Raw genomic sequence first — 26,326 nt, 5'->3', positions numbered from 1 at the left:
TGCCTTGGAGCATGTGCAGAGTGCCAGCTCCTTATTTCACTACAACAAATCTCCCAGCCCAACCCTTTTATGGCTTAGTAAACGCGCCTAATCGAGACTGTGAAGTGGCCAGTCACTCTCCTTTCTGGCATGCTCTGGCTTCGACCCTCCTGCTCCTAAAATCGGAGTTCAACCCCGCCTAGCAGTCGTCCCCTGGGAAGATCACACAGTGCGAGGGGCTCAGGAGAGGCAGGAGGGCAGCTCTCCTCCTTCAATCAAATAAATCAATAAAAATAGTTAACTAATTGAGGTTCTCCCCCCCCAACATAAATCCTGGTCACGCCCATTGTACTCTGCACATGCTCGGAAGACATACCTCGCCCCCGAGCTGAGTCTTGGCTGGAGGCGCAAAGGAGATTCTGTTTCTGGCAGCGTCCCGCTCCCCCCACCATCACCCCCCCAAAAAAAAACCTCCCGGGCGGGGGAGGAGGCGTGTCCTGGCGCGGGGGAGGGGCGTGTCGTGTCGCGGGGCGTGTCCCGGCCGGGCTGTGGCCTCTCTCGCAGCGAGCGCCGCGCCGCAGACGGCCAGAGGGAGCTGCGCCGGGCTGGGCTGTGCGCGCTGCGCGAGGGACTCGCCTTGGCGGAGCGGGCGGGCGCGCGCTTGGCTCCGGGGCAGCCGCTCGCTCGCTATGAATGCGGCCCGGGCTCTGCTCTCCGCCGTGTTCCTCGCCTGCTTCTTCTGGGGGGATCTGCCCTGTTGCCAGCAGGCCACCATCCCCGCCGACGACGACGACGCGCCGACCGAGCCTCTCCGGGAGTCCGACCAGGGCATGCGGAGCCGACAGGACGGCAAAGCGCCCCGCTCGCCCCGAGACGCCGCCGCCCGGAAGGGACCGTCCGCCTGGGCCCCGCCGCCGCGAGTGGAGCCCCACGAGTACATGCTCTCCCTCTACCGGACCTACTCCATCGCCGAGAAGCTGGGCATCAACGCCACCTTCTTCCAGTCCTCCAAAGCCGCCAACACCATCACCAGCTTCGTGGACAGGGGGCGAGGTAAGCTGATGGGGCGCAGCGGACAGGCACTTTCTTCGGGCGGGTTCCCCAGGCCTGATCCACCTTCTGACACTTCCCCGGGCCCGATCCACCTTCTGACACTTGCCCGGGCTCGATCCACCGTCTCCTCCTCCCTCCCCCCGAAATATCTCTCCCCCACCCATCCTCCCTCCCTCCAGCCTGCAGCCCCTCCGTTCCCTCTTCCAAAGAGGGCACCGATCCGACCGCACTCCCCTGGTTTCCCCGTCATTCCTGCAGACTCCCGAATCCCTCTCAGCTCCTGTGTGCTCTGCCGCCAGCATCCTTCTGGAGTTCAGTCTGAATAGGGTGTCCCACGCGCGTCTCGATGTGAACACACACACTCCGGAACACTTGCACTGGAGTAGCACGTGCCTTGGGTAGGGGACCCCTCCGCCTTTCTGCGCGCTTCCTGGGGCGTGTGCCCCGTCGACTCTGGTGGGTCTCTCCGCAGAGTCCAAGGCGCACAAGAGGCCGGGCGCCCCTTTGAGAAAGCGGCGTCTGGTGGTCTCCGTTGGGGTTGGGGACAAATGCTCGCGTTTGGTTTCTCCGTTGCGCCGGCGTCTCAGAAATAAACGGGGAAAGGAGAGCTTGGTTTCTGGGGCAAGTTTTCTCCCTTCTCTCTACTGTCTTGCCTCTGCCAAACTTGATCCAACCTTAAAGCGTCCGGACTTCGACGGAAGCGCCTCTCTCATCTGCCAGAAATGTTTCGCATGCTTTCTTTTTTCCCCCATCTGGATGAGCTGCAGTTCTGGGTCGCGCTTTCTTTTCGGTGCTCTGTTAGGAAGCCGTTTCTACGGGAATTATTCCGTTCGGTGGATTAAAAGCGCAGCGGAATCCAGAGTAATCCGAAGACGGCCCCCAGATTCCTTGTGGCAATCCAGATCCAGGTTAATCGCGACGGAGAGCGGGGGTTATCCTCCCACCGGGCCCGATTTTGTATGAAACAAATTAAGGAGCGGGGGCGATTGTTCTTTTTCGGTCAGTTTCCAATAAAACTTTGCGAGGGTCAGCGCTTGCTCGGGTTCTTACCGCCAGGAAGGCGCGCCTCAGCTTCTGCCAGCTCCCACAGAATCAGAATCATTGAGCCACAATGAATATTAAAACCGGTGCAAAATAAAAAGGACCTTCGACCCCATCCGGCCCGCGGTTACTGATGAGCAAATCCCACCGGGTTGAACAGGGCTCCCTCCCTAATGCATGGCAGCCTCCGTGGGATTCCGTGGGAATCCTCCGCCCCATACACATACTTCGTATCTTTCCCACAGAAATCCGCCATCTCCTCTTAAAAAATAAAAACAAATAAATAAACAAACAAATCTGGGTACAATCGCAGCATCTTCAGGTCGAGCTAGACCTCGGTATCTCCTAAAGATCGCTTCACCACCCACCCACCTCACTCCCTTGTAGGCGATGCACTTCTCCAAGTCTTTAATGGATGGTCCCTGTCCCACTTTCCGAAATCTCTGAGGATCCTTCGGGGTATCATAAATGATCCATAAATATGACTGTAAATTCGGTCATTCCCACACTCTTTCTCCCTCCCTCTCTCACCCCCCCCTGCCCATTTAGCACGCTCTTTCTCCAAAGCCTGGTCTCCCCCCTCCACCTCGACCCACATCCCTGTTCAGGTCTCCCTGCCTGCCTCGTCTGGGCCCTTTGCGCGCACCAGGCTGCCCTCCAAACCGAGCCAGGCGGTGGTTCTTGAGCCTTGGAAAGCCTTGGAGGGAGCAAACAGCAAAACCGCCGCCGACTGCAAATGGTAGTTGATTCCCTCCCACTAAAAAAAAAGAGCAAAATAAAAGGAATGAACTAAAAGCTTGCACTTCGTTTCAAAAGATCCGAGTAGCTCCCCTGTCCTTTAAAGGTCTCTGCCCCAAGGAGATGGGGACGCCAGCAATTAATGGGGGGGGGGCTTGAAACACCCCCTCAGCCCACATACCAACCCTGAGACCGGCTAATGAGGCATGGACACTTTCCAGGCATTGTTAAGCATTTTCCTATATGCTCCAAGACCATCTTTATCCTCCTGGAATAAATTGCTTCTTCTGTTTGTTTGTTTTTTAAACGGGCAAATTACTTCGTTCTTTTATTTATTTTCCTACTGGGGAATTTTAACTTACAGTACTTTTTTCCCCTGGGGTTTAAACTGTTTGTCTACCCCTTTTTTTCCTTTCTCTCCCCCCCACCCCCCCAAATCCCGGCTCCTTACCAACCGTTGCGCCCTACCTTACAGGTATCTCGCAGCCTGTCTCCAGGTTTAAATCTATTTTGCCTCCTTATTGCTTCGAAGGGCAATCGGAAAGTGAATTAGGAAGGGGGAACCCCAGGCGATTCCCTTCCATTCTCATGGCGGACCGCAAACTTAACATGAGTCAGAGATTCGTAAAGTAGCTTTCACTGGAGAAGGGGAGCCCAGGAGATTACTCTCTTCTGCGGCTCATGGGAAGAGTTAGCCGCGCTTTTACGTGCGCCTCTACCTCCGCCGGCCCCCCCACCACTATAACGAGAGATTGATGCTAGCTAGGCATATTTGAAACACTGTTCTCGGATGGGTTATCTGTTCGCTCGTTTGTTGAGAGCAATCCTTCTAAAGGAGGCCTTTGCTGGGGCAGCCTCGGTTAAAAATATCTGGTCGGTGGCACCTGAACGACTTCTTAATTCTCCATTCTCCCCCTCCCCATCCCACCAAGAATGCTGGGGTGGGTTTCTAAGGAGAGGAGGGGAGAATAGCACGCTATCTGATTTTAAAGGAGATTATCTCGCTTCTCAGCTAGGAAATGCCCCCCCCCACCCTTCCTTGATGTTTTTAATGTGGTTTGTTTCAAACACCCCACACAACTTGGGACACACCTCTCCAGTTTAAATCGCTCCCTTCTAAACAAAAGGGATAGGGAGGGGAACATTTTGTAGGCTACAGAGGACCCTGAAAACTTGGCTCCAAAGACGGATCTCACTCTACCCTCCTGGGAGATTTTTTCTCTGAGGGAAGGCGGGCGATGGTGGCAGAGCAAGCGGGAGGGCGATTCCGCCCAAGAGGAGCCCTGGTTTGGTGAAGGGGGCGGGGGTGAGGAGAGGAGGAGGAGGAGGAGAAAAGCCTTCATTCCTCCCCCCCGCCGTCCCCATTGATTTTGATTTGATGTGTCACAGGCTGTGACCTCGTGCTGGACCTTCTGAGGGTTGCTTAGCATCAAGCCCCTGATTGGAGTAGTTCAACTCAGTGATCTAATTGAGTGTTCATGTCATAACATATCAAAGATTGTCTAGTCTCCCATAATGAAGGCGGACCAGCCGATGGCGCACCCTCGACGGGGAGGACTTCAAGAGAACTTCCGTTCCTCTGAAGTGGCAGGCGACCCCCGCTTTGGCTCCCCCCTTTTAGCCCTTTTTCTTTTTCAAAGCCCACCTCCCTGTGGGCTCCCCTCTCCCCCCCCCGTCCTCCAGTTAATTGCTGAGATGGGCTTATGCAGCAGCAGCAGCAGCAGCAGCTCCGGAGGACTCCTCTCCAATGATTTGCTGCTCGACGCGCAGCTACAGACTTCCATTTCCCTAACGCGGAATAATTCTCCTCCAAGCCCTCCCTCAAGGATCGCCTTGGTATTTGCTCGCCTGGTCAATGTCACTTTAAACGAAAAGGCAGGAGATTGGCTGGAATGGGTTCCTCTTTTTTTCTTTTTCTTTTTTCTTTTTGAGAAATCGACGCTCCCGCGAATCCCACCCACCTTTTTTCTTCCACTCTGCTGGAGAGTAGGGTGATTTATTGTGGATCTGGCTAAAGAAGCAATTCTCTTTTCTCCCAAATCATTATAAGTAACGCGGAGTGATGGGGTTCCTCTCTGGCTTTCAGCTGAGCTTGGAGCGAAGAGAAGCGATCCTAAGTCTCGCTTCTGTTTCTCCTCCCCGCGCAGCGTCCGATGAGGGCCAGAGAGGGTCGTAAAACACACCCTCAGGAGCATGCCCGAGCCATCCTTTCCACGGGGATAAATCCAGAGTTATTTCGGCTGCAAATCGATGGAACCTGCTTAGATCTAGGATGGCATGGTTAGGACTTCGCTGGTGGTTTTTAGAAGGGCGTTAATTACTTAAATAAAAACAGCCCCTAAAAAAAGAAAGCCCCCTTCGGTGCAGAACTTTCAGAATAGTTTATTAATGGAACAGGGCTCTGTTCGCTCACGTGCTTTATTATTTTTGTGGTTACGTGTTTGGGGGGGGGGAAGTGGGGGATAGTTAGCATTAACTCCTCCCCCCTTACCATAAAGCCCGGTTACCCCCCTCCCCTTTCACCACTCCTCCCAGTTATGGTCGCAAGATCAGACAGGACCTCGCTGAATGTAGGAAAATTACTGTTGGCGCATGAAGTAAACTCATTAAAACGCAGATGGTGCTCTGCTCGCTCCGCCGCCGCCGCCGCCCTCCCTCTCCCCTTCTCCCCACGTTTAGAAACGCCACAATAAAGCAGAACAATTAGGAACTGCCGCTGGATTGAGGGGTGAACTGCAAAGGCACTTATTATTATTATTATTATTATTATTATTATTATTATTATTATTATTATTATTATTATTATTATTATTATTATTATTATTTCCTTGAGAACTCTTTAGACATCCTTGGGTGGAAAGAAATCCCATTTAGTTCAATGGGGGCTCAGAGCTCAGGTTCTGGGGTGAGAAATCGGCAGGCCTGCCTGAGAGCGAGTGATTGCTGTGATTTACTACCCGAGGAAGGTGAAAGGCAGGTGAGGCTCAAAGGTTTGAAGAAGGGCTTGGAAATCCCAGAATTTGTGGATCGGGTTGGAAGGCGAGGGAAAGTGCAGGCAGGCAGGCAGGCTCTTAAACGCTTGATATATCCTTGACCAGGTATATGCTAAAAACGAGCGGCAGGTTGGAAACAGTGGAAGTTCGTGGGTGCTGGGAGTGCCCACTGACATGACATCAATAAGGCATTTCTTTCCACGGAGTTCACACGTGCCTGGCGCATCAGAAATAGGCTTGCTTGGAAGAAAGCAACTGGGACTGGAACTTCAGTTTCTCACGGCGCAGCCGAAGTCCGTGAGTTCAGTCGAACTGATCTCCTCGCAAGTGAATATAAGGCTGGAAAGCACGTTGCGTGGTTTCAAAAACAAGTAAACCTGCTCACATGTGAATTAGCCAATTCGTGTGGATTAGCAGCAACAGTTTTTGTGAATGGCTACGCTCCCTGCGTCTCTGCTTTCTGCGCTTCGTTTCATCTGACTTCGCTGTTGCCTCTTTCTAACGCACTCCTTCCACGTGTATGTATTCCTGTAACTCATGATAGCACGCTACACTCCGTGCATCTGGTCGAGTGCAGCCTAGCTCGCGGAAGCTTATGCCATTTCAATACAGTACATATTTGTATTTGTCTTCAAGGCGCTGTCTTGGTTACAATCGCGGATCTCCGTTTTGGAGCACGGTTCTCTCTGCCTCGCTGAGTTTGCCTTGGATGAAAGTCTTAAGAATTCACACGGGCTGCAGGGCAGTTCCATCTGTCGCGGGTACCTCCGGGTGTCTAGGATCAGGATGCCAGGCCGGGGTCAGGAAGATCTGCAGGTTTCAGCAAAGGGACTGAGAGGAGCTAGCGAGGGCTGAGCGTGGCACGATCCTTTTCATAAGCAGGACACTAAAAAACAACAACCCCAAAACACCCCAGCTTCTTTGAGGCTCCCCTTCCGTTACATGGACTGTGTTCAATATTCGCCCTACTCAGAGTAGACCCATTGAAGTGAATAGACCTGAGCAATTTAGGTTCCTTAATTCCAGGTCTTCTCTGGGTTGGATTTGGAATGGATACAATCCCTCGTGTACCACATGCAGACCGTGGCTCTGTACAAAGCAGAAGAGAAATGGACCGCATGCTTCACCATCTTTTACACCTGAGTATTTTATCCTCGGGGGTCACCAAGGTGGCGCCCCCCGTGTGCCGTTAGACTCCAAGTCTCATGGCCCAATGTTGAGAGTCTCAGTCCAACAGCATCTGAAGGCGTGGTAACCCTGCTGTGACGCCTCTTGTAGCCTCTCCCTCTAAATCGGAGGACACGTGTGTGAAAGTTGGAGAACTGGGAAGGGAAATGGAGCTTGTTTTTTTTAAGGTTTAAGGAAATAGCAACAGATGGAGACTCTCTGCCTCTGCCCGTTTACCCTGAGGTAAGTCTCACTTGTCCCTCAGTAGGTGGACTGGGGCATCAAGCGTAGGAACACTGCCCTCCTGCTGGTTTTTGCATTGCCGCTGGTGCAGAACTTGAGGAAGACGCTGGTTTTAAAGCCTTGAGGTGTGTATGTGGTTGTATCCAAATTAGTGGCGATATTTCCTGCAAAAGGAAGCCAGGCAAGCAGGCCGCCAAGCCCGGCTGTACTAGAGTTGGGCATCTCCCTCCCTTCTTGGTAGACGCGTGTAGGCGAGAGGGAAGGGAAGTTTTTCGAGGGGCGGGGAGCGCCCGCAGTTCAAAAACAACCCCTGCTGGGTGGGAAGCAGGGCTGGGCTGCGACGGCTGAGGAATGCGGGTCCCTCTCGCAGCTCCTCTCGGGCTGCGTGTTGACGGAAAGCGGCGGGTTTCTAGGTGGGACCATCCGCCGGCCGGCCGTGGCGAGGGAAGCGCAATCCGGGCCGCGCCTTCGGGGCTGTGTTGTAGTTGGCGAAAGGCGAATGAAATACAAGCAGGGAAGTATTTTAATTGGGAAGAAGGGAATTCACCGCTTTTAATGATGGGGTGACCGTGTATTCGATTTGTTTGAGCCCCTTATAAAAACAAAAAACAAAAACAACAAACCGCTAATGCAGACCAGACGGCCGGAGCGACGGAGCCCCGCAGACGGTTCTAATCTGCGCTTCCTGGCCCAGCAAAGATGTAGAAGACCCGGGATGAAAGGAGGGGGACCAGCCTGGGCGTCCTTCTCTTCCCCCCCACCCAGCAAGCCAGCACTAAACTGAGTTGGAGGAGGCATATTGTCTGCACGCAGGAAACGCCTGGGATGAGGACAATACTGTTGTCTCCCCCTCCTAAGCATTTTTACTCCGGAGTAATCCCTACTGAGTTCAGTAGTACTCCCAAAAAAGAGCCTAACTTTAAGCTGCCGCGCTAAGGTAAAGATAAAGGGACCCCTGACCATTAGGTCCAGTCGTGTCCAACTCTGGGGTTGCGGAGCTCCGGCGTACAGCTTACGGGTCATGTGGCCAGCATGACTAAGCCGCTTCTGGCAAATCAGAGCAGCGTACGGAAACGCTGTTTACCTTCCCGCCGGAGCGGTACCTATTTATCTACTTGCACTTTGACGTGCTTTCCAACTGCTAGGTGGGCAGGAGCTGGGACCAGCAACGGGAGCTCGCCCCGTGGCGGGGATTAGAACCGCCGACCTTCTGATCAGCAAGGCCTCGGCTCTGTGGTTAACCCACAGCGCCACCCGCATCCCAAGCTGCCGCCCTAGGCAGACTTATTTCCCTCGCTGAACTCGGTAGGACGCTTCCCCCCCCCCTTTCTTTGGGAAGGAAGCGCAAGCGAGAGGACTGTGGAGTCATCTGGCTAGGTGTAGGGGCGGGGAGTTAAATAACTTGTTTGTAACGCAGGGTTTAGAGGCGTTTGGCAGGCACCTCTGGTGAGATCGGGAGGGTTTGGATCCAAATTGCTCTGTGTTACTCTTTGACGGTATTGGTCTGGGTTCACTCCAGGCCTGTTATTCCGGGGCAGGAGATTTGTAAGTCTGAGCCGGAGGCAACCTGATTTTGTATTTTTTATTTTAAGGGGGAAGCACGGTAGACACGGCATAACAGGATCATACAGCCACGTGGCTCGTGGTACTTATTTATGTATCCAAAACTTTGCCTGCCTTTCGGATCCTGCTCTGGGGATTGAATCCACCACCACAGTACTGCTAAGCGGGGAGACGTAGAGGATAAGAGGGGCGAAAACGCAGCACTTTACGCAGGGAGGAGATTTGTTTCTTCACTATAACATCCGTCTGTCCAGTAGCATCGCAACAGCTGGCCTTGATTCGGATTGGCCTAGGACCTCAGTTTGGAGGGTTTCTCGCTCCCGAGTTCTCATTATGATGTAAACTGGGTGTGTTCGTGGAAATTTCTTTCCACAAGGGAAGCGCAGGTACCCCAAGGAAAACAGCCCCATCCTATGAGTCCGCTGCGTGCAGAGCTTGCTGGCGGGAGGGCACTATAGCTCCTGCGTCTCACTTGGGGGTTTCGCAGGGGCATAGGCTTGGGAGCAGAATGCTGACCGAGGTAGGAATTTCATAGAATTATGGAATCGCAGAGTTGAAAAGTACCCACAGCGGTCATCTAGTTCAACCCCCTGCAATGCTGGAATTCCTGACAGAGGGCCAGCCAACCTCTGTTTAAAAACTTCCCACGAAGGGAAGTCCTTGCGAGTGGTGGTTTGATATTGCAGAGCTCTTTGGACCGTCTAAACCTGCTGTTTATGGAACCGGTTTTTATACATCAGAAACCACGGAAGAAGTTTGTTGTGGAAGGAAGCAGCAAGCCAACAAGCAAATAAACATTATGATCACACGCCTTAAAGTTCCAGTGGTTTTTATAATGCGCAATATAAATAAAAAATAAATAACGTGCATCGACGTTGAATTGCCTTTTTATATTCTGTAAACCGCCCAGAAGCCTATTTTTGGCATGAAGCGGTAGGGTAGCGCATGAGACTAATTTCGCGATCGTGGGTTGAAGCCCCCACGTTGGACAAAACGATTCCTGCATTGCAGGGGGTTGGACTAGATAATCCTCGGATCCCTTCCAACTCCATGATATGAAATAAATGTACAGTAATAACAACAATGCGGTTTCTTGCCTCAGGCTGCAGACCTGTGCTGACTTACCTGGGAATAAGCCCCACTGCCATGAATAGGACTTCTGAGTATTATTTTTATTTAAAATTTGTACACCGCCTTTCATCCGAAGATCCCCCGGCGGTTCACAACAGGGGGAAAAAACAAGCACAAACACGTATGCGGGACTGCAGTGTCACATATCCCCATTCGCCCTCGCTGGATTTTTACCTTCAGATGGCCTTCTGCTGGGCTCAGCCAAGGGGAAGTGGCTGCTCAGACCGGCTGGAATAAGCGGGATTTATCCTATTTCTCCCTTCCTCTCATAGCGGCGCTTGGAGCCACCCATTTTTGGCGTGCCGGCGATAGATGTATATCCCCCTTGAAGGAGGTCAGGACAAGAAATGCTTGTTTGAGAACTCCTGGGCCAAAGCTTTAGCCACTTCCCTAGCTGTGGAAATGCGGTGTATATTATTTTGTGCCAGACAGTTATAGCCCTGCAGATTTTGTTGGGCAATTCACATCAGCCCAAGGATAGCCAGTAGTCAGGGGTGGTGGTCCAACACCCACACCTCCATTTTGCACCTGTGGTGCCTGTACTAGGTTCCTCCCCTCCCCTTTAATACTTACAACAACCCTGTGAGGTAGGTTACCCAGAGAGTGGAAGAAGAAATGATTAACCAGGCCACGTTTTGGGTCGAAGAACGGGATTTGAACCTGGTTCTTTTCGCTTGAAGTCCAGCGCTGCATCCGGACGGCGAGGGGCTTCGAGGCAGACTTCTCCGCGCTGCCTACCTCTCCGGGTTGCGCGTGATCCTGAGTTAGAACTCTAGCTTGGGCGGCTCCGTGCAGGAGAGCAGGGAGGGCCAGTCTTTCCTTCCATCTCCAGGGCGAACTCAGGCACCCCTTCCTTCCTACCGATCACCGCCACAACAGTATGTTTGTGTGTGTTGGGAAGGGGTGGAGAGAGAGAGAGGTAACAAAATGGAAGAAGGGAATTATTTCACGCGCTGCTGAATCTCCTTGGTCTGTTTGCTGGGTTCAAGGGGCCTGACTCTGAGCTCTCTCACCATCTTGTGGAAACCAAAGCTGCTCCATCCAATGATCAGATGTGGTGGAAGCTGAATAGACACAGCTACTCTCCCTCTCTCGGCCTTATTACCACCCGTGCGCTTAGCCAGGAATTTTGTTGGGGGGGGGGGCTCAGAACCTCAGATTTGTATTGACCTTGACCTTCCCCTTAGCTACGCCCATGTTATCAGCCGTCTTTTGTTGCACATTAATGACGCTCTGCTCCTGATTCTGCAAGGGATAACCCTCTCAATGCTATTTGCCCCTGCAAAAGTCCGAGGGGGTCATACTGCTTCATTTCCCACCAGTGCATATCCTGCAACACTTCCTGCTGGAATCCTGTAACATTTCACACCAGAAGTCCACTTTCGTCCTGCTGTTGATGCGCCGCAACCCCTCTGCCCCGCTCCCGGATAGCAATAAGGTGGTAACGTTGCGGAAGCATGGCAGAAAAACTTCTGTAGCTGCATTGCAAGTATTTGGGCTAGATGAACTTTTGGGTCCCTTCCAACTCTATGATTCTGTCTAATCAAGCAGAATAAATCCACCATTAAAACAGGATTATTGAGCCAAGAACACGTTGCAGACAATAAAACAAGCAGTTTGTGGGCCATCTCTCTCGTATTTTTACTCTCAACAGTTTTTCCAGGGTTGCAATTCTATACACTCTTGCCTGGGAGAAAGCCCCACTGAACATAATGGGATTTACTTCTGAGTAAATAGCGTGCACATCCAATGGAAGCTTGCAGTCTCATGTTCTGTTGCATTTGGGAGATAACTTAGAGTGGCGGACGCTCTCAGAATACATATTGTTTATTTTAGTCACTCGAAAAGTTTTCTTTTTAGTGAAACGCAAGCTGACCCCTTTTATCTTGCGAACCTTTCAGTTCGACAAAGTGCAACTTTACCCGCCAGAAAGTTGCGGAGACTTTTTAAAGGCGTTCCCTGGGCTCAGCAATTGTAGGGATTTCCTCACGCAATTGAAGTGAAGCAGTGGAGAGGGAGGAGCGGGAGGAAGCCGCTGGATTTCTCTGAGGGATCGCCTTTCCACTGATACGCCCACTCGACCACCTGGATCTGCAGAAGGGGCATTCTTAGAGGTGCCACATAAACGCTACTCAGACCGCACTTGGAAGAAAGCGTTCTTTTAGTGTGGGAGCACCCAAACATTGGAAGTCTCTGACTCTTGACACCAGTCAGGCGCCTTCCCTCGGCATTACCGGGTACCTGCATAAAACATTTTCATTTAGGCAAGCCTACCCGGGCGCTCCTGAAGTTGAGGCTCCAGTACTTTGGCCACCTCATGAGAAGAGAAGACTCCCTGGAAAAGACCCTGATGTTGGGAAAGATGGAGGGCACAAGGAGAAGGGGAAGACAGAGGATGAGATGGTTGGACAGTGTTCTCGAAGCGACTGGCATGAGTTTGGCCAAACTGCGGGAGGCAGTGGAGGATAGGGGTGCCTGGCGTGCTCTGGTTGGTCCATGGGGTCACGAAGAGTCGGACACGACTGAAGGACTGAACAACAACAACCCGGGCGCTACACGTAGACGTGCTTTAATCTTTTTTTACTGTTAATTTGAATTGTCTTTAAAGCTTTTAATTACGTTAAAATTGTTTTTATTGATGATTTCAATGTAAATCCCTTAGAGGTTTTACTAAAATCAAGCTCTGGCTCGTATGATCGTCCCCATTTAATACAATGGGAAAACAGTGCCAGTTGGACCTGTCTAGCGCTGGGTGAGCCATGCGCCTCCAGAAATGGTTGGACTCCACTTCCGCTTCCGGCAGCCTGCATGTCCAGTGGTCAGGGATTATGGGAGTCACCATCCTTCAACATCTGGAAGGCCAGGTATCTCCCCTCGCCAGGTAATGGCCTGCTGTCCTTCACTCGTGTGCAGTGCAGCGCCGTCCCAAGCCCAGAAACCCTGGGAATTCCGTAGCACCGTTTGATCGCAGCAGCTTTGACTGCCACCTCGGTTGTTTTAATCTGATTTTGTAAAGCGGTTTAAACTCCCAGCCTCTCCGTCTTTCTCAACCGCGCATTGGTATTTAGCAATGTATACAACCCGTATAGTGTTTTGCTATAGGCTACACCCATTGATATTAATGAACCCAAGTTAATCACGTCGATTAACTTCGATTTGTCTACTCTAAGACTGAATGCAACCCTGTTGCGGGTTGTGGTTTGAAAAATCCCAATTCTGCGTTTCTTCCTTATTTTCGTCTTGTGGCATATATATTTTCGGTCGTGGAAGGTTCAGGTGCTGAAACGGTCCGAAACGGGAATATTTTGATTATACACCCCCCCTTCGATTACACCTGTCTGGTTAACTGGGCTTAAATTCTAGTTTTCCACCAGGACTGATTAGGCTGTCCGGGCTAAATCTATCAAGGCTTCAAGGATTACTTGGATTGATGTTCCCTAACAGCAGTCTATGCCAGCCTCCCCAACCTGTTGCATTGCACTCCAGTTCCCATCGGCCAGTACAGCAGATGGTCAGGAATGATGGGAGTTGTAGTCTAAGCGCTTCCGGCAGAATTGGCGAAGGCTGATGTATTTAATGTAGTTAAGAGGGAGGCTCCTGTCGCCTGACATGGCCTTGGCTGGACTACATATCCCATCATCCTTGTCTGTTGGTGTTCCTTTCAGCTGAGGCTGATGGGAATTGAAGTCCAACAACTGCTGGAGAGTCCCCATTCCGGGTGTCAAGGCTTTACAGCAGTCTCCAACCTAGTTGGAACATCCGGAGGGGGTACCAGGTTGCAGAAGGTGGAGACTTCGGTTAGGAGGGCGAGGCACCCTCCCCTTTCGACGTGCGCTTTCCAAGACGGTTAATGACCGGAGCGCGCACCGTTAATTAAAACCCGTCCTGGAGTAATATATATTATATACCAACTCTCCCTGGGGCGGAAAACAATGCCACCCAAGGCGAAAAGGCCCGTCTCGCTCTGCCTCAGACGGGCCGAGGCGCAAGACAAGGCTGTCACGGCTGTTACTGTGCAGGCTGCGGGTGTTTCTTGACCAGCCACCAGGAGGGTCCTCGACGGGGGCTTTCAGACGCCAATGACGAGCGGGGCTTCCAAGGGCCTCCCAAACAGCTAGGGTGCTCTCCTCGCTCCTTGAACTTCAGCCCAGCTTGGCGACAGACGGGAGGAACGGGGCAGTCGTCCGAATCTTCTGGTAAACGAGAGGGAGAAAAAGATAAAACCTTGAGGACTAGCGCCTTGGCGTGCCATCTCCGGGGAATACTGGTGGCTTTCACGAATCTCGGCGAAAAGAGACTTTTGCAGCAGTGCAGGGAAGGACGTGGGGGGGGGGGAGCCGCTTCACACCAGCTGCATCTCAGTGCACGCCTTTCGAATTTGTTTTATTTTCTTTTTAAATAAAACCCTCCTTTCAAGGGCGAGAGATCACCTGGCACGCCAAGGAGGAGGTGGTGAGGCATAAAGGGAATCGGGGAGGGGGAACCGGAACGGAAAGAGGTAGCAAGCTTAAAATGTTTAACCTGGTTTAATTGTAGGGCTTCTAATCATGCAGCCAGAGGTCTGCTTACTCACAAAGAAGTCCCACGAGGCTTCCTCGACGGCAGCTCAAGACAGCAGCTGGACGGGCCAATGCTGCCCGCCCATATCTCCACTAGTAAAAGGAGGCGCCGTTTTTTTGTTTTTTGTTTAATGAAGACTGAGAATCCAGGGAGCTGTCTAGAATTACCCCGAGGGACTTTTTCCTAGGAAGGGTCAAGATCTTCCGGGAGCTAGAAATTTGCCCCAAACTGCTCACCTCATAGCGGTAGACCCCGGGAACTTTGATTTAAATGAATGGTGCATAGAAAGAGTCTGCTCAATTAATAAGCCACCCAACCCTATCCTAAGCACGTTCACTCAGAAGTAAGCCCAACCAAAGACTATGTGACTTACTCTGATCAGAAGAGGTTAGGCACACACGGTGTAGAAGCGCGTGTAGTCTTACTTACGAACAAATGCGAAGGGAACTGGCTCATAGCGCAACTGCTTTGAAGTCGCAGCATCGCGGTTTTGTTTGTTTGTTTGTTTTAAATCCTATTTGAAAGAGTACTCGGTTGAAACGCAGCAAGCGGGCTGACGGTCGCTTAGAATTCCTATCCTTTCCCACTTAATTCCCAAAGGATTGGCTCGCAGCTTTAACTTCATTTCTTTGAAACACGGTTAAGTTCTCTTGCAGCCGCCACGATATCTGAGCGCAGAAATCGTGGCCGCGATCCTACGCACGCTTAGGAAGAAACCTTAGCAGATGTAAAAAGCGCTGTTGAGTCTCTGAGAAACCTGCATAGGGACGGACAAGAAACTTATTTCTGGAATTGCTTCTGAGTAGATCTGCTGCAAATCCTCCCTCCTTCAGACGACACGCCTTTATGAAACCACCAGAAGGAACTGCTCAACAAATTCGAAGAGGACTGGAGCGTCCAAAATAGTTGAACCCAAAGGGGGAAGGGATGCAGAGAGAGAATATAACTCGGACATCGTTGCCCAATGCAAGCGAGACCTTGGGGAAAATAACGTTGCGCAGAGAATCCATTGCATGCCCATGTTCCGCCCTTCTCTCCGACTGTTGCATTCCTTGCCCAGTCCTCACTCGGTTGTTTTGGGGGCCCCTCCTGGGCCCCTCCAACGCTCTCCAATATATATATATATATATTTCTGCAAAGCATTGGACTCTTCGACCCTGCTGGAAGCTCCTGTGTGCGGAGACGGTGCCGTTTGGGCTCCATAAATCAGCGGCACTCACAGCCTGAACATATGGGAAAGAGAGGGAATAATGAAACAGGATAAATAGGAATCCACCCAAGAAATCTACGTTTCGGGCCGCCGCCCTTGAGTTACTTCCTTGCGTAAATCAAGCCGACTGAAATCAGTGGGACGTAATTCTGCCTGAAAACCCCCCAAGGAATCAATGAGTCTGTCTGGATCCCGCCCCCCTCTTTTATTAGGGCAGACGCGGGGATCGTATTACAGGTCAGGACGGAGCTGTAGTTCCGTTTAGGAATAACCGCAGCGAGCCGGTGAGAGGGCGGAGGGTTACCCCACCCCGTTTGAAAGCAGCAACTTTCCCTTTCTAGAAACGCCCCCTTTTCCCAATTTAATTTAAGGCGCTGGAAACTCGGGGAGCTTTAAGAGGCGCGACTCCGGCGTTTGCTGCAGCGCAGATCCTAAGCTGGGAAGAGAGACTCGTTCCCTTCAGTAGGGCTTTCCGCCTAGGTAGGTGAGTGAGTTGGTTTGCGGCTGCAACCTCAGATTAGCTGGTTTGGAAATAGCTGAGTAAGGATCGCACGATTTTCACTTCAAAGCAGAGATTCCCTCGGTTGAAGGTTGGAGTGTGTGGACCCACATTTCCTTCTGAAGTTTCAAACACCTCTTCCTCTTCTTTCCCCTTCCCCGTATCAGATTCTCAATAAACCAACAGGCAGAAAAGATTTAGCTCATTCTTCTTCTTCTTCTTCTTCTTCTTCTTCTTCTTCTTCTTCTTCTTCTTCATCATCATCATCATCGTTCTTATGGCGCTTTGCAGCGCATCTTACATAAGTCTTGGATCAGTTATGGATCCGCCCTGGGATAGCTCAGTTGGTAGATTAATTTCAGGGCTCTGGGTTCAAGCCCCACTTTGGGTGAAATATTGGACTACGTGACCCTTGAAGTCCCATCTCTGATTCTATGAAAAGGGAACGGAACGGTGTTGGCTTGTGCATCTCTGAAGCAACTCCTCCGCTATGCGTTTTGAAATGGCTAAGCCGGTTCTGGCATTCGCTACGACCGTGTTCTATTTATTTTTCTAAAAAAATATTTATTTATCTTTTTAATTGCTTACTGAGCCCTTGATATGCCTGAGATGAGGTGTGGCCTTTGACATCTTCCCTCACTTTAACGATGCACTTTCTTTACCCAAACCGAGCCAGGCAGAAGTCAAAACGGCAAGTTTCCAGATAGGGTGAAAGGAGACTTCTAACTAAACTGGAGGATGTGGGAGGACAGACCCCACCTTCATTTACATCTCATCGTGTGTATGTGAATATATATTAATTTTGGATCTTCCTTTTGCAGATTTGATGTGTTGGTTGTTGGGTGTTTCGTTGGCCAGTCTTGAAATGATAAATAAATCCTGTCGCCTTGTTTTAACGGGAACAAACAACAGCAGAAAGCAAACGTCTTCAAGTCTGAATAAATCGAAACGCGCCTTGCCGTCTGGGTCCTACTTCTGTGCAAATTCCTTGGACTTTGATGGCATTTATTCCCAAGAAAGCGACACCATTTTTATTCTAGAGGTTTGCGGATTATCGACTAATTTGACCGGCCACTCGATAAACCATTAGAAAATGGTGCGCCTTCAGCCCAGTTCCTCACCTCCGATTAGTGGCAATAAAATGGAGGCGCCAAAGCTTATCAGGAGGGCGCTTGGGGACGTGTGTACGATTGTGCCCACTGTCCGGAGACTGGAAATCCGAATTCTTCTCCCTTGCTCCTGGGCCCTGGATTATTCCCATTTTCATTGATGGGGTTTGGGGAACATTTGCTGAACTCAGTCAGTGGTCACGGGGCTCTTCCCAATCCTCGCCTGAGCGGCTTTGCTACAGAGAGGGATAGCCCAAGTAAATTGTGGATTGCAGCCAGAATCTCTGCTGGCATATATGTATGTGTGCACTCTCTGTGTGTAGTATTTCTACCCCATCATTGTTCTCCAAGGAGCTTGAGGTGCCTTACATGGTTTTTTTTCTCTTTCCTCTCATTTAAACCTCACAACAACCCTGTGAGGTAGGTTAAGATGAGAGGCAGTGACTGGCCCAAGGTCACCTAGGCAGCTTCATGGCCAAGTGGGAATTTGAACCCTGCTCTCCCAGGTCCTAGTCCAACAAGCTAACCACTACCTCCAGGCTTCCTCAAACTCGGCCCTCCAGATGTTTTGAGACTACAATTCCCATCATTCCTGACCACTGGTCCTGCTAGCTAGGGATCATGGGAGTTGTAGGCCAAAAACATCTGGCTGGCCGAGTTTGAGGAAGCCTCGCCTAAGCACACCCATTACCATCACCCCCACTTCCACGGGATTCAGCGCCCTTCTCCTCTTTAAGAACACACACGGGCTGCGTAAGGAATAGGAAGAAGCTTTATGCAGAGTCAGACCACGGGTCGAGGTGGCTCAATACTGTCTACACTGACTGGCAGCTGCTCTCCAGGGTTTCAGACAGGGAGTCTCTCCCAGCCCTACCTGGAGGTGCCGGGGATTGAACCTGGGACCTCAGAGCGCCCTGCAGCTTGCTGGCCCCTAGCATGCTGCCAGCAAGGAAGCAAGGAAGTCTCCAGCCTGATTTTAGACAGGGACCTCGAAAGGTGCTTGACTCTGAACCAGATAATAGGCTCATTGGGCTCAGTGTTGTTTACACCAGCCCTTCTCAGTCCTGGGTCCAAGCTGTTATTGGACTACAACTCCCATCATCTCTAGCTGGCAGGACCAGTGGTCAGGGATGATGGGAGTTGTAGTCCAACAACAGCTGGGGACCCAGCTGACTGCCAGCTGCCCTCCAGGTTTTTAAGAGAGGAGACACCCCTATTTCTATCTGGGCATCCCTGTCCCTGTCTGAGGACAGATGCGTGGTAGATGCGGAGGGAGATGGTTGCCGGTGCAGTCGTCAGACAGGAGGAGGAGCGGCGTGGTGTTGCCTCCCGGGCAATGGGGCTGGTTAGGTCATTTTAGAGTGTAATCTCAGTTATCATAGCCACGCTCCTCCACCCGCTGCCGTTTGATCTTAATGCGCATAGCTTCAAAACGAGGTAGGGAAGCTCAGCTGCCTTTGCGGGTGCGTGCGGGGAGGTTTAGCCACATTTTCATTGCTAATAACAAACGCAGTCCGCCTGTTGAATCAAGGCGATGACGTAACAATCGCCTTGCTGGATACCGCGATGATGCAACAATCGCTCTGCTGCCTCGGACTCAGCTTTATCTTGTTCGTACTAGAGTCTGGTGCCAGATGCCTCTGGGAAGCCCAGAAGCAGGGCGTGTAGGTGGTGGTCCTCACGCATCTAGTGTCCCACTGTATACTGCTTCTGAACATGGAAGTTTTATTTAGTTGTCCCGGCTAGCGACCATCGATAGCCCTACCCTGCATGAATTGGTCGAGTTTTTGTTATTCAAGCCAAGGAGGAGAAAGTGAGCAGATGTCTACCGGTGAAATAAAGATTTGGAAGTGGTAAGGGATTAAGCCCGTTTGCTTTGCTTTTAATTTGATATGATTTCTTATAATGAGAGCGAGCGAGCAAGAGAGAGATGGCGAGTGATTTCCTTTCAAATAGAAGAGCAAGGAATAGGGCAACTCAGTATGTGTTTCCCTTTATTAACTAAATTCCACTCCATGTCTCTTTAAGGAAGGGGCGTGGCCAAAGGGGCGTGGCAATGATGAATGGGCGGGGCTAACAAAGGAAGACTAGAAGAATAGTTAGCTACCACCCAGGTCTGCAGAGTGCCTGGCGTGCTCTGGTCCATGGGGTCAGGAAGAGTCTGACACAACTAAACAACAACAACAACCCATGTTTGCAGCTGCCTAGAGTGCAGATCTCAGAGAGGCATAATATGGTACTGATCTTTAAGGAACACAGCTTTATACAGGTCAGTTTAATTTATATCTGACACTTTACTTTCATATTTTGAAGAATTTATCATTTCTACATCACATGTTTTTGAACATTGAAGTTAACTATTGGGGGGGGGGGTTTGCAAGTAGTTACTTTGCCTGGGGCTCAAAATAGCCTGGCACCAGTACAGTGGATGCTCAGGTTGTGAATGCAATCTGTGCGGAAGGCACGGCCGCAACCTGCAGCGCCGCCTGCGCACGCGCGGGTCGCAATTCGGTGCTTCTGCGCATGCGCAAAACGCAATTTAGCGCTTCTGCACATGCGCGAGTGCCGAAACCCGGAAGTAACCCATTCCAGTATTTCCGGGTTCGGCACAGAGCGCAACCCGAAAACGCATAACCCACAGTGTTCGCAACATGAAGTATGACTGTATTGTTACCACCGTCACACACAAGTCCCTTGAAGTTGGTGTGTGAGCTGAGGGGAAAGCAGAAGGGGAGAGAGGTAGAGTGCTGTGTTACGTATGTGCGATTGTATGCCTACCTGCGTGAGTGCAACATGCGTGTTGCCTAAGTGCTCATTTTGGGTTTGGATGGATGCAGCAACACACCCACCCACCAGTATTGAACAAGAGCAAATGGGCTCAAAGGTAGGGATAGAGAACCTGTAGTGCTCCAGGTGGTTGTTTTTTTGGACTCTCCTCTGCCCCAGCCCAGCATGGCCACTGGTCGCAGATTATGCTGGAGGACCACAAGTTCCTCACCATCCCTGTCCTAAGCACTTTCCTTACCATCAAATCCACTCTGGACTAAGAGTCAAATTTGCAACTGTGTTTATTCAAAAGTAGTTCCCATTGAACGTTTCCCCAAGCCAAGGGGACTTTCTAAACACTCACCTCCACCTATTCTGCATATTCCTTCATGCCTCTGTTGGCATCTTCAACCCTATTCCCATTCCTCCTACTCACTCCTTTTTTGTAACCCCCTTTGCACTCCCATTTCCACCTTCACAAACTTTTCTCACCCTCCTTCTTTTCTCAGCGCCTCATTGCTCACAGATCACCCCCATTTTCCATGTCTTATTCTCTCTCCTATTGCATAGCCAGCCTTTGCACATATATACAATACTATCTAAAAAACCCCCCAATAAAAATATATACCATATTATTACTTCCACCCCCTTTCCCTTACCTCCTCATTCCTCCATTTCTCAACTCCCCCTTACAGACAGACCCCTCCATTTTCATGCATAGCTGTCAAGTTTCAGATTTGAAAATAAGGGATCAGCAGCCTCACCTATCCTGGGGACAGTCACATGGCAGTGGTGGGCGGAGCCAGAAGCAAAAGTGGGCGGCACTGGTGTGAACGCGCGCAGTAGGCTTACTGTATTTTGGAAACGCTGCCCATGGGCTACGACACCTGTAAGCACGGGAAATGGCTCCTGCTTGCTTTGAGGCTGCAAGGAGGCGAGGTCTTCCCAGTCCCTGGCCAGCAGGGGGAAGGAGAGGAGCTGCTTCCTTTGAAAAAATGGGAAATTAAAGGGATATAAAAAATAAGGGATAGCAGCGGGAAACTGCTTGAAATAAGGGAGATTCCCGGGGAAAACGGGATACTTGACAGCACTGTTTTCATGCCGTCTCCTCTTTCCAGCCCCACACTTTGCACGCACACCCACAACTATGGTGATACATGTTACTGTAGCTTTAAGATGAATAGAATCGTATCAGCAACCTTTTTCAGTTACAGAAGGTTAAGTTCAGTTGATGATATATGGGTGTTTGCAAAACATCTCTTCTAAATTTGCGAGATATTGAACTTCACGGTATCAGGCGTGAAATAACTTGTGGGGTGGTGCTATGGAATATTTGAGGGCTCAGCATCCTCTGTTTCTCACATACTACGCAGCTGAGGAATAGAAGAGAGTCAAGGTATTTGCAAGGTATCTCTATCCAAACCCCACTCTCTCCCTGCCACCCTTCCAGTGGTGTAGTGTGGGTTGCCGGTGGCCAGGGCAGAGCAAGTGTTGTGCCCCCCCTGGTGGATTGGTCAGCTGGGCATGGAGCCTATGAGGCACATGGCTGCTGGTGGCCGTGTGTCTTCTCGGCTTGACAGCTCCACCTCCCAGCTTGGCCAGTCCAAGGGCAGAGGGTGTGGGCATTGTACCTAGTTGTGCCCCTCTCAGAATTTTGTGCTGGGGCCAAAAGGTTTTGGGTGAATAGCCTCCAGCAGAGGCTATACTCCTGGGCATGTGCTTCATGCAAACAATTCTAAGTATGGATCCGAAATGTTCAAGTGTTTGTTCTCTTTGCTTAAAGTATCTTTTTCTTATGCTAAGTCTTCTGACCACTGAGCAATGCAGTGAGATATACTTTCCTTCCAGTGTTGCAACACCAGACTTTTTGGCCACCAACAGGGCACACCTACCTGACCCAAGTACATTTGCCCGTCTGGTCAAGGCTTGTGGTAATGGAATATGACTTAGTGTGAGAATCCAAGAATTTTATGGATTTCTCAGGACTAAGATGATGTGGACAATGACTTCCATCCAGAACGCTGCCACGATCCTCTCCTTAGAGTAATACAATGGAACACCACTGGGCTGAAACCATGTCCAAGTTACTTAGTAGTAAGGGCCACTGAACTCGGTTGGACACACTGCTGAGTAAATATGCACCAAGCCAGGCATGTAAAGCTAGAATATGTGAATATGCTTTGAATCTACACTGCTGCAAATCTTTTTGTTATCCTACGTCAAGGGTGGGGAACCTCAGGTCTAGGGCCTACAGACCTCAGGAGCTAGGATACTCTCCAAGCTATGCCCATCGCTGGGAGTCATCCTCCTTTTCCCCGGTCACATCCCTAACTAGTTGTATGGTGATACCTCGAGTGCTTTTTGCTTAATGGGAGTGTGTCCTTGAAAAAGAGTTTGGATTTGATATCCCGCTTTATCAGTACTCGAAGGAGTCTCAAAGCGGCTAACGTTCTCCTTTCCCTTCCTCCCCCACAACAAACACTCTGTGAGGTGAGTGGGGCTGAGAGACTTCAAAGAAGTGTGACTAGCCCAAGGTCACCCAGCAGCTGCATGTGGAGGAGCGGAGACGCGAACCCAGTTCACCAGATTACAGTCTACCACTCTTAACCACTACACCACACTGGCTCTCTTGAAGTGCGGAAGATGCCTTTTGGTTTTCTGGTTGTGGAACAGAGACAAGGAGAGGGTGCAGAAGCATTTGACCAGTTGGTGGGTGGAATGTAGCCCTCACAAAGAAAAGAGCAGGGGTCAGCAAACTTTTTTAGCAGGGGGCCAGTCCACTGTCCCTCAGTCCTTGTTGGGGGCTGGACTATATTTTGATAAAATAATAATGAACGAATTTCTATGCCCCACAAATAACCCAGAGATGCATTTTAAATAAAAGGACACATTCTACTCATGTAAAAACGTGCTGATTCCTGGACTGTCCGCAGGCCGGATTTAGAAGGCGATAGGGTTGGATCTGGCCCCCCGGCCTTAGTTTGCCTAACCATGGGAAAGAGTCACCTCTATAGCTCCACCTACTTTTTGCCTCTAGCCCTGCCTACCACTGGTCTGTGTCCCACCAAGGCTGCCTATAAGGAAATGTGGCCCTTGGTCTGGAAAAGGTTCCCCTATTCCTCTGCTATGCAATCCCAAACAACGTATCAGCTCCTGTCTATGGGTGAACTGCACAGCTCAAAGGGGCACAGGAACCCTGAGCCAATTTTAGCTGGAAGGGTTATGGCACTCTTTTGGGGTGGGGGCACCAATGTGAAATTGATTCTTCCTGTCACTGGCAAGTTGGAAGGTCTTGATTCCCATCCATCACCCTCCTGCGCCTCCCCTCTGACCCACCCGTCTTCCCAAGACCTTTTAACCAGGTCTTTTAGCTTGTAAAAACACACTGATTAGGAATACTAGTAGTGACCTTCGCGATCAATAAATAACCGCGTCTCTTGCAAGCCGTTTCAGCCTCCCTTTCCCAGCTTGAGCTGCAGCGCGGAGCTCACGAGAGCAGGCTCTGTGTGGTGACACTTTTACTGTTGAAATATATACTGATTTTTATTAGCTCTTGGGGGAAACCCAGAGGCTGGGGAAATTTTTTTGTATTTGCTGGCCTGTAAACCTTTTTTTATTGGAAAGCAGCTAAGGCGCGCACGGGGGGGGGGGGGGGGGGCTGAATCTGGTTTGCTTTTCACAGCCTACACTTTGTACACAAAATGTGTCAAAAAAAGAAATCCAGGTTTGTCTCAGGGTGAATGTAATCCACATGAGCACATATATAAGCAGGTTTTGGAAAAACAAAAACGCCTTTTAAAAATATATACTGTATAAAACAAAGGAAGAGGGTTTTGTGGTAGAGCATCTATTTTGCATGCAGAAGATCCCAGGTTCTTGCAAGGTAATAACAGACAGCAGATCCCCAGCACTATAGATCTACTCTCAGTACTCCTGGTTTTGTTTTAGGGGGACAGCAGGGGTTCCACTAACAACTACTGCAGCCTTCCCAGTCCACCTCAGTCTCTCTGCCTTGGGGGATCCTGCTAGCCTGGACTTTTGAGAGAAAGATAAGGGGCCCTTCTACACAGCAATTTCAATAAATGCTCAGGCCAAGTTTTTCTGCAGCATCCACACGACACTGTCCTCATCAAATGCCTCCTGCATTCCCACCCTCCCTTATCCGAAACAGACAGATTTTTCTATGGAAATGGTCAATCGGGAAATAATACAGGGCAGCATTTTGACGAGGATGGCAATATGTGGATGCTGCAGAAAGCTTGTACCCACAAGCAGCAACCACAATAACTGCGCTGTGAGGACTCACCAAAGCGCTGTGATTCGAATTGCAAGGGAGGCCACTTAAGAGCTTCCCTAACACCTTGAAATGTCAAGAGGCAACAGAAATTGTCTTCTGAAAAAGTGGAGATAGCCCTCCTCTTTGGGCTATACAGATAAACGCCATCTACAGTTACATTAACTGATGCGCAGCCTAGCTCAGTTGGTAGAGTGCAAGGCTCTTTAAGCTCAGGGTTGTGGGTTCAAGTCCCACGTTGGGCAAAAGAGTCCCGCATTGCAGGGGATTCTGCTAGATGGGCCCTTCCAATTCTTCAATTCCATGATTTCAGTGGCAGTACATTGCATCGCCCTCCCACCCCCCTTTAGGAAAGAAGTCCCCTGGATTCCATTAGGGCAGGCATGTCCAACAGGTAGATCGTGATCTACTGGTAGATCACTGGTAGATCATTGGTTCCCCCCAAAGAAGCTGAACAACTGTGTCCCCCCTAAAAAAAAGCTCAACATTTTACCTCCTCCCTGAAAAAACTCAGCAACTTTGACCCGAACCCCCCAAAAACGGGCCTTCCTCCTTCCTATGAAAAGCTCAACAACTTTGACCTGAACCCCCCAAAAGGGGGTAGATCACTGCCAGTTTTTAACTCTGTGAGTAGATCACGGTCTCTTGGGAGTTGGCCACCCCTGCATTAGGGAATTGTAGGCCCTGGCGTCTTTTATCAGCGTGCAGAGGAGCAAGGCCGCGCTCCCCCTTCTCTCTCGTGCCAAGCCAGGCTGCTGGAAGAGGTCAATTTTACCTGGGCAAGGGCCGCCTCCTCCCCACCCCGCGCACGCTCCCGCTTCAGAGGTGAAACTGACTGCAATTATGCGTTTTATCTTGCAGACGATCTTTCGCCCAGCGCTTTAAGGAGACAGAAGTATTTGTTTGATGTATCGACTCTCTCCGACAAAGAGGAGCTGGTGGGAGCGGAGTTGCGGCTCTTTCGCAAAGCCCCTGGCGATCATTCCTCCAAGGCGCAGACAGGCCTGGCCCATGTGCAGGTCTCGCCCTGCCTGTCGGGCCGCCTCCTGGACTCCAGGACTTGGGGCCTGCACGAGGCGGCGTCGGCCCAGGCCGGGGGCGGCTGGGTGGTGTTTGATGTGTGGCAGGCGCTGCAGCCTCACCAGCCGTGGAAAAAGCAGCCGCAGCAGCCGCTGCAACTGTGCCTTGAGGTGCGCGCCGTCGCGGGGACTCGAACCCACGCCCAGCAGCCCCTGCTGGACCTGCGCGATCTGGGTCTGGGGCGAGGCGCTCGGGCGCAGCAGGAGAAGGCACTGCTGGTGGTTTTCACCAAGTCCCGACGGAAGAATCTCTTCTCCGAGCTGCGCCAAGAAAGGGGAGCCCAGCAGCAGAGCGCGCACGCGCCTTCCCAGGAATCGACGGCCGCCGCGCAGTTGCGCTTGCAGAGCCGTCGGATGAGGCGCACGGCTTACCATAACCGCCACGGCAAGCGGCACGGCAAGAAAGCGCGGCTGCGGTGCAGCAAAAAGGCCCTGCACGTGAACTTCAAGGAGCTGGGCTGGGACGACTGGATTATCGCCCCTCTGGAGTACGAGGCGTACCACTGCGAGGGCGTGTGCGATTTCCCGCTGCGTTCGCACCTGGAGCCCACGAACCACGCCATCATCCAGACCCTCATGAACTCCATGGACCCGGGCTCGACGCCGCCCAGCTGCTGCGTGCCCACCAAACTGACGCCCATCAGCATCCTGTACACGGACGCGGGCAACAACGTTGTCTACAAGCAGTACGAGGATATGGTCGTCGAGTCCTGCGGGTGCAGGTAGCGCCGCGCCTCTCTGTCTCCCCCTGGAGGGAAGAAAAAGAAGCACCAGGGAACTTGGGGAGAGAGAGCGCGAGCGCGCACACGAGGGACTCGCTAGGGGTAGCCCTGCGCAGGGAGGAGAAAGCAAAAGAGGCACTCGAGGGGGCGGCCGCTGCTGCAGTTGCTCCCCCCACCCC

The 26,326-nt window shown here is 51.2% G+C and overlaps 1 protein-coding gene across 1 annotated transcript; it reads left to right on the top strand.

The window, feature by feature from the left end:
* Positions 1-569: 569 nt before the first annotated feature.
* Positions 570-26,326, top strand: GDF6 (growth differentiation factor 6). Its single transcript, XM_033155614.1, has 2 exons — positions 570-1,032; positions 25,208-26,326. Exons 1-2 carry the CDS (start codon positions 669-671, stop codon positions 26,149-26,151), a joined length of 1,308 nt encoding a protein of 435 aa, XP_033011505.1. The 5' UTR covers positions 570-668; the 3' UTR covers positions 26,152-26,326.

This window comes from Lacerta agilis, chromosome 7 (assembly GCF_009819535.1).
Source record: "Lacerta agilis isolate rLacAgi1 chromosome 7, rLacAgi1.pri, whole genome shotgun sequence".
NCBI lineage: Eukaryota > Metazoa > Chordata > Lepidosauria > Squamata > Lacertidae > Lacerta > Lacerta agilis.
This window is presented reverse-complemented; position numbering and strand designations above follow the sequence as displayed.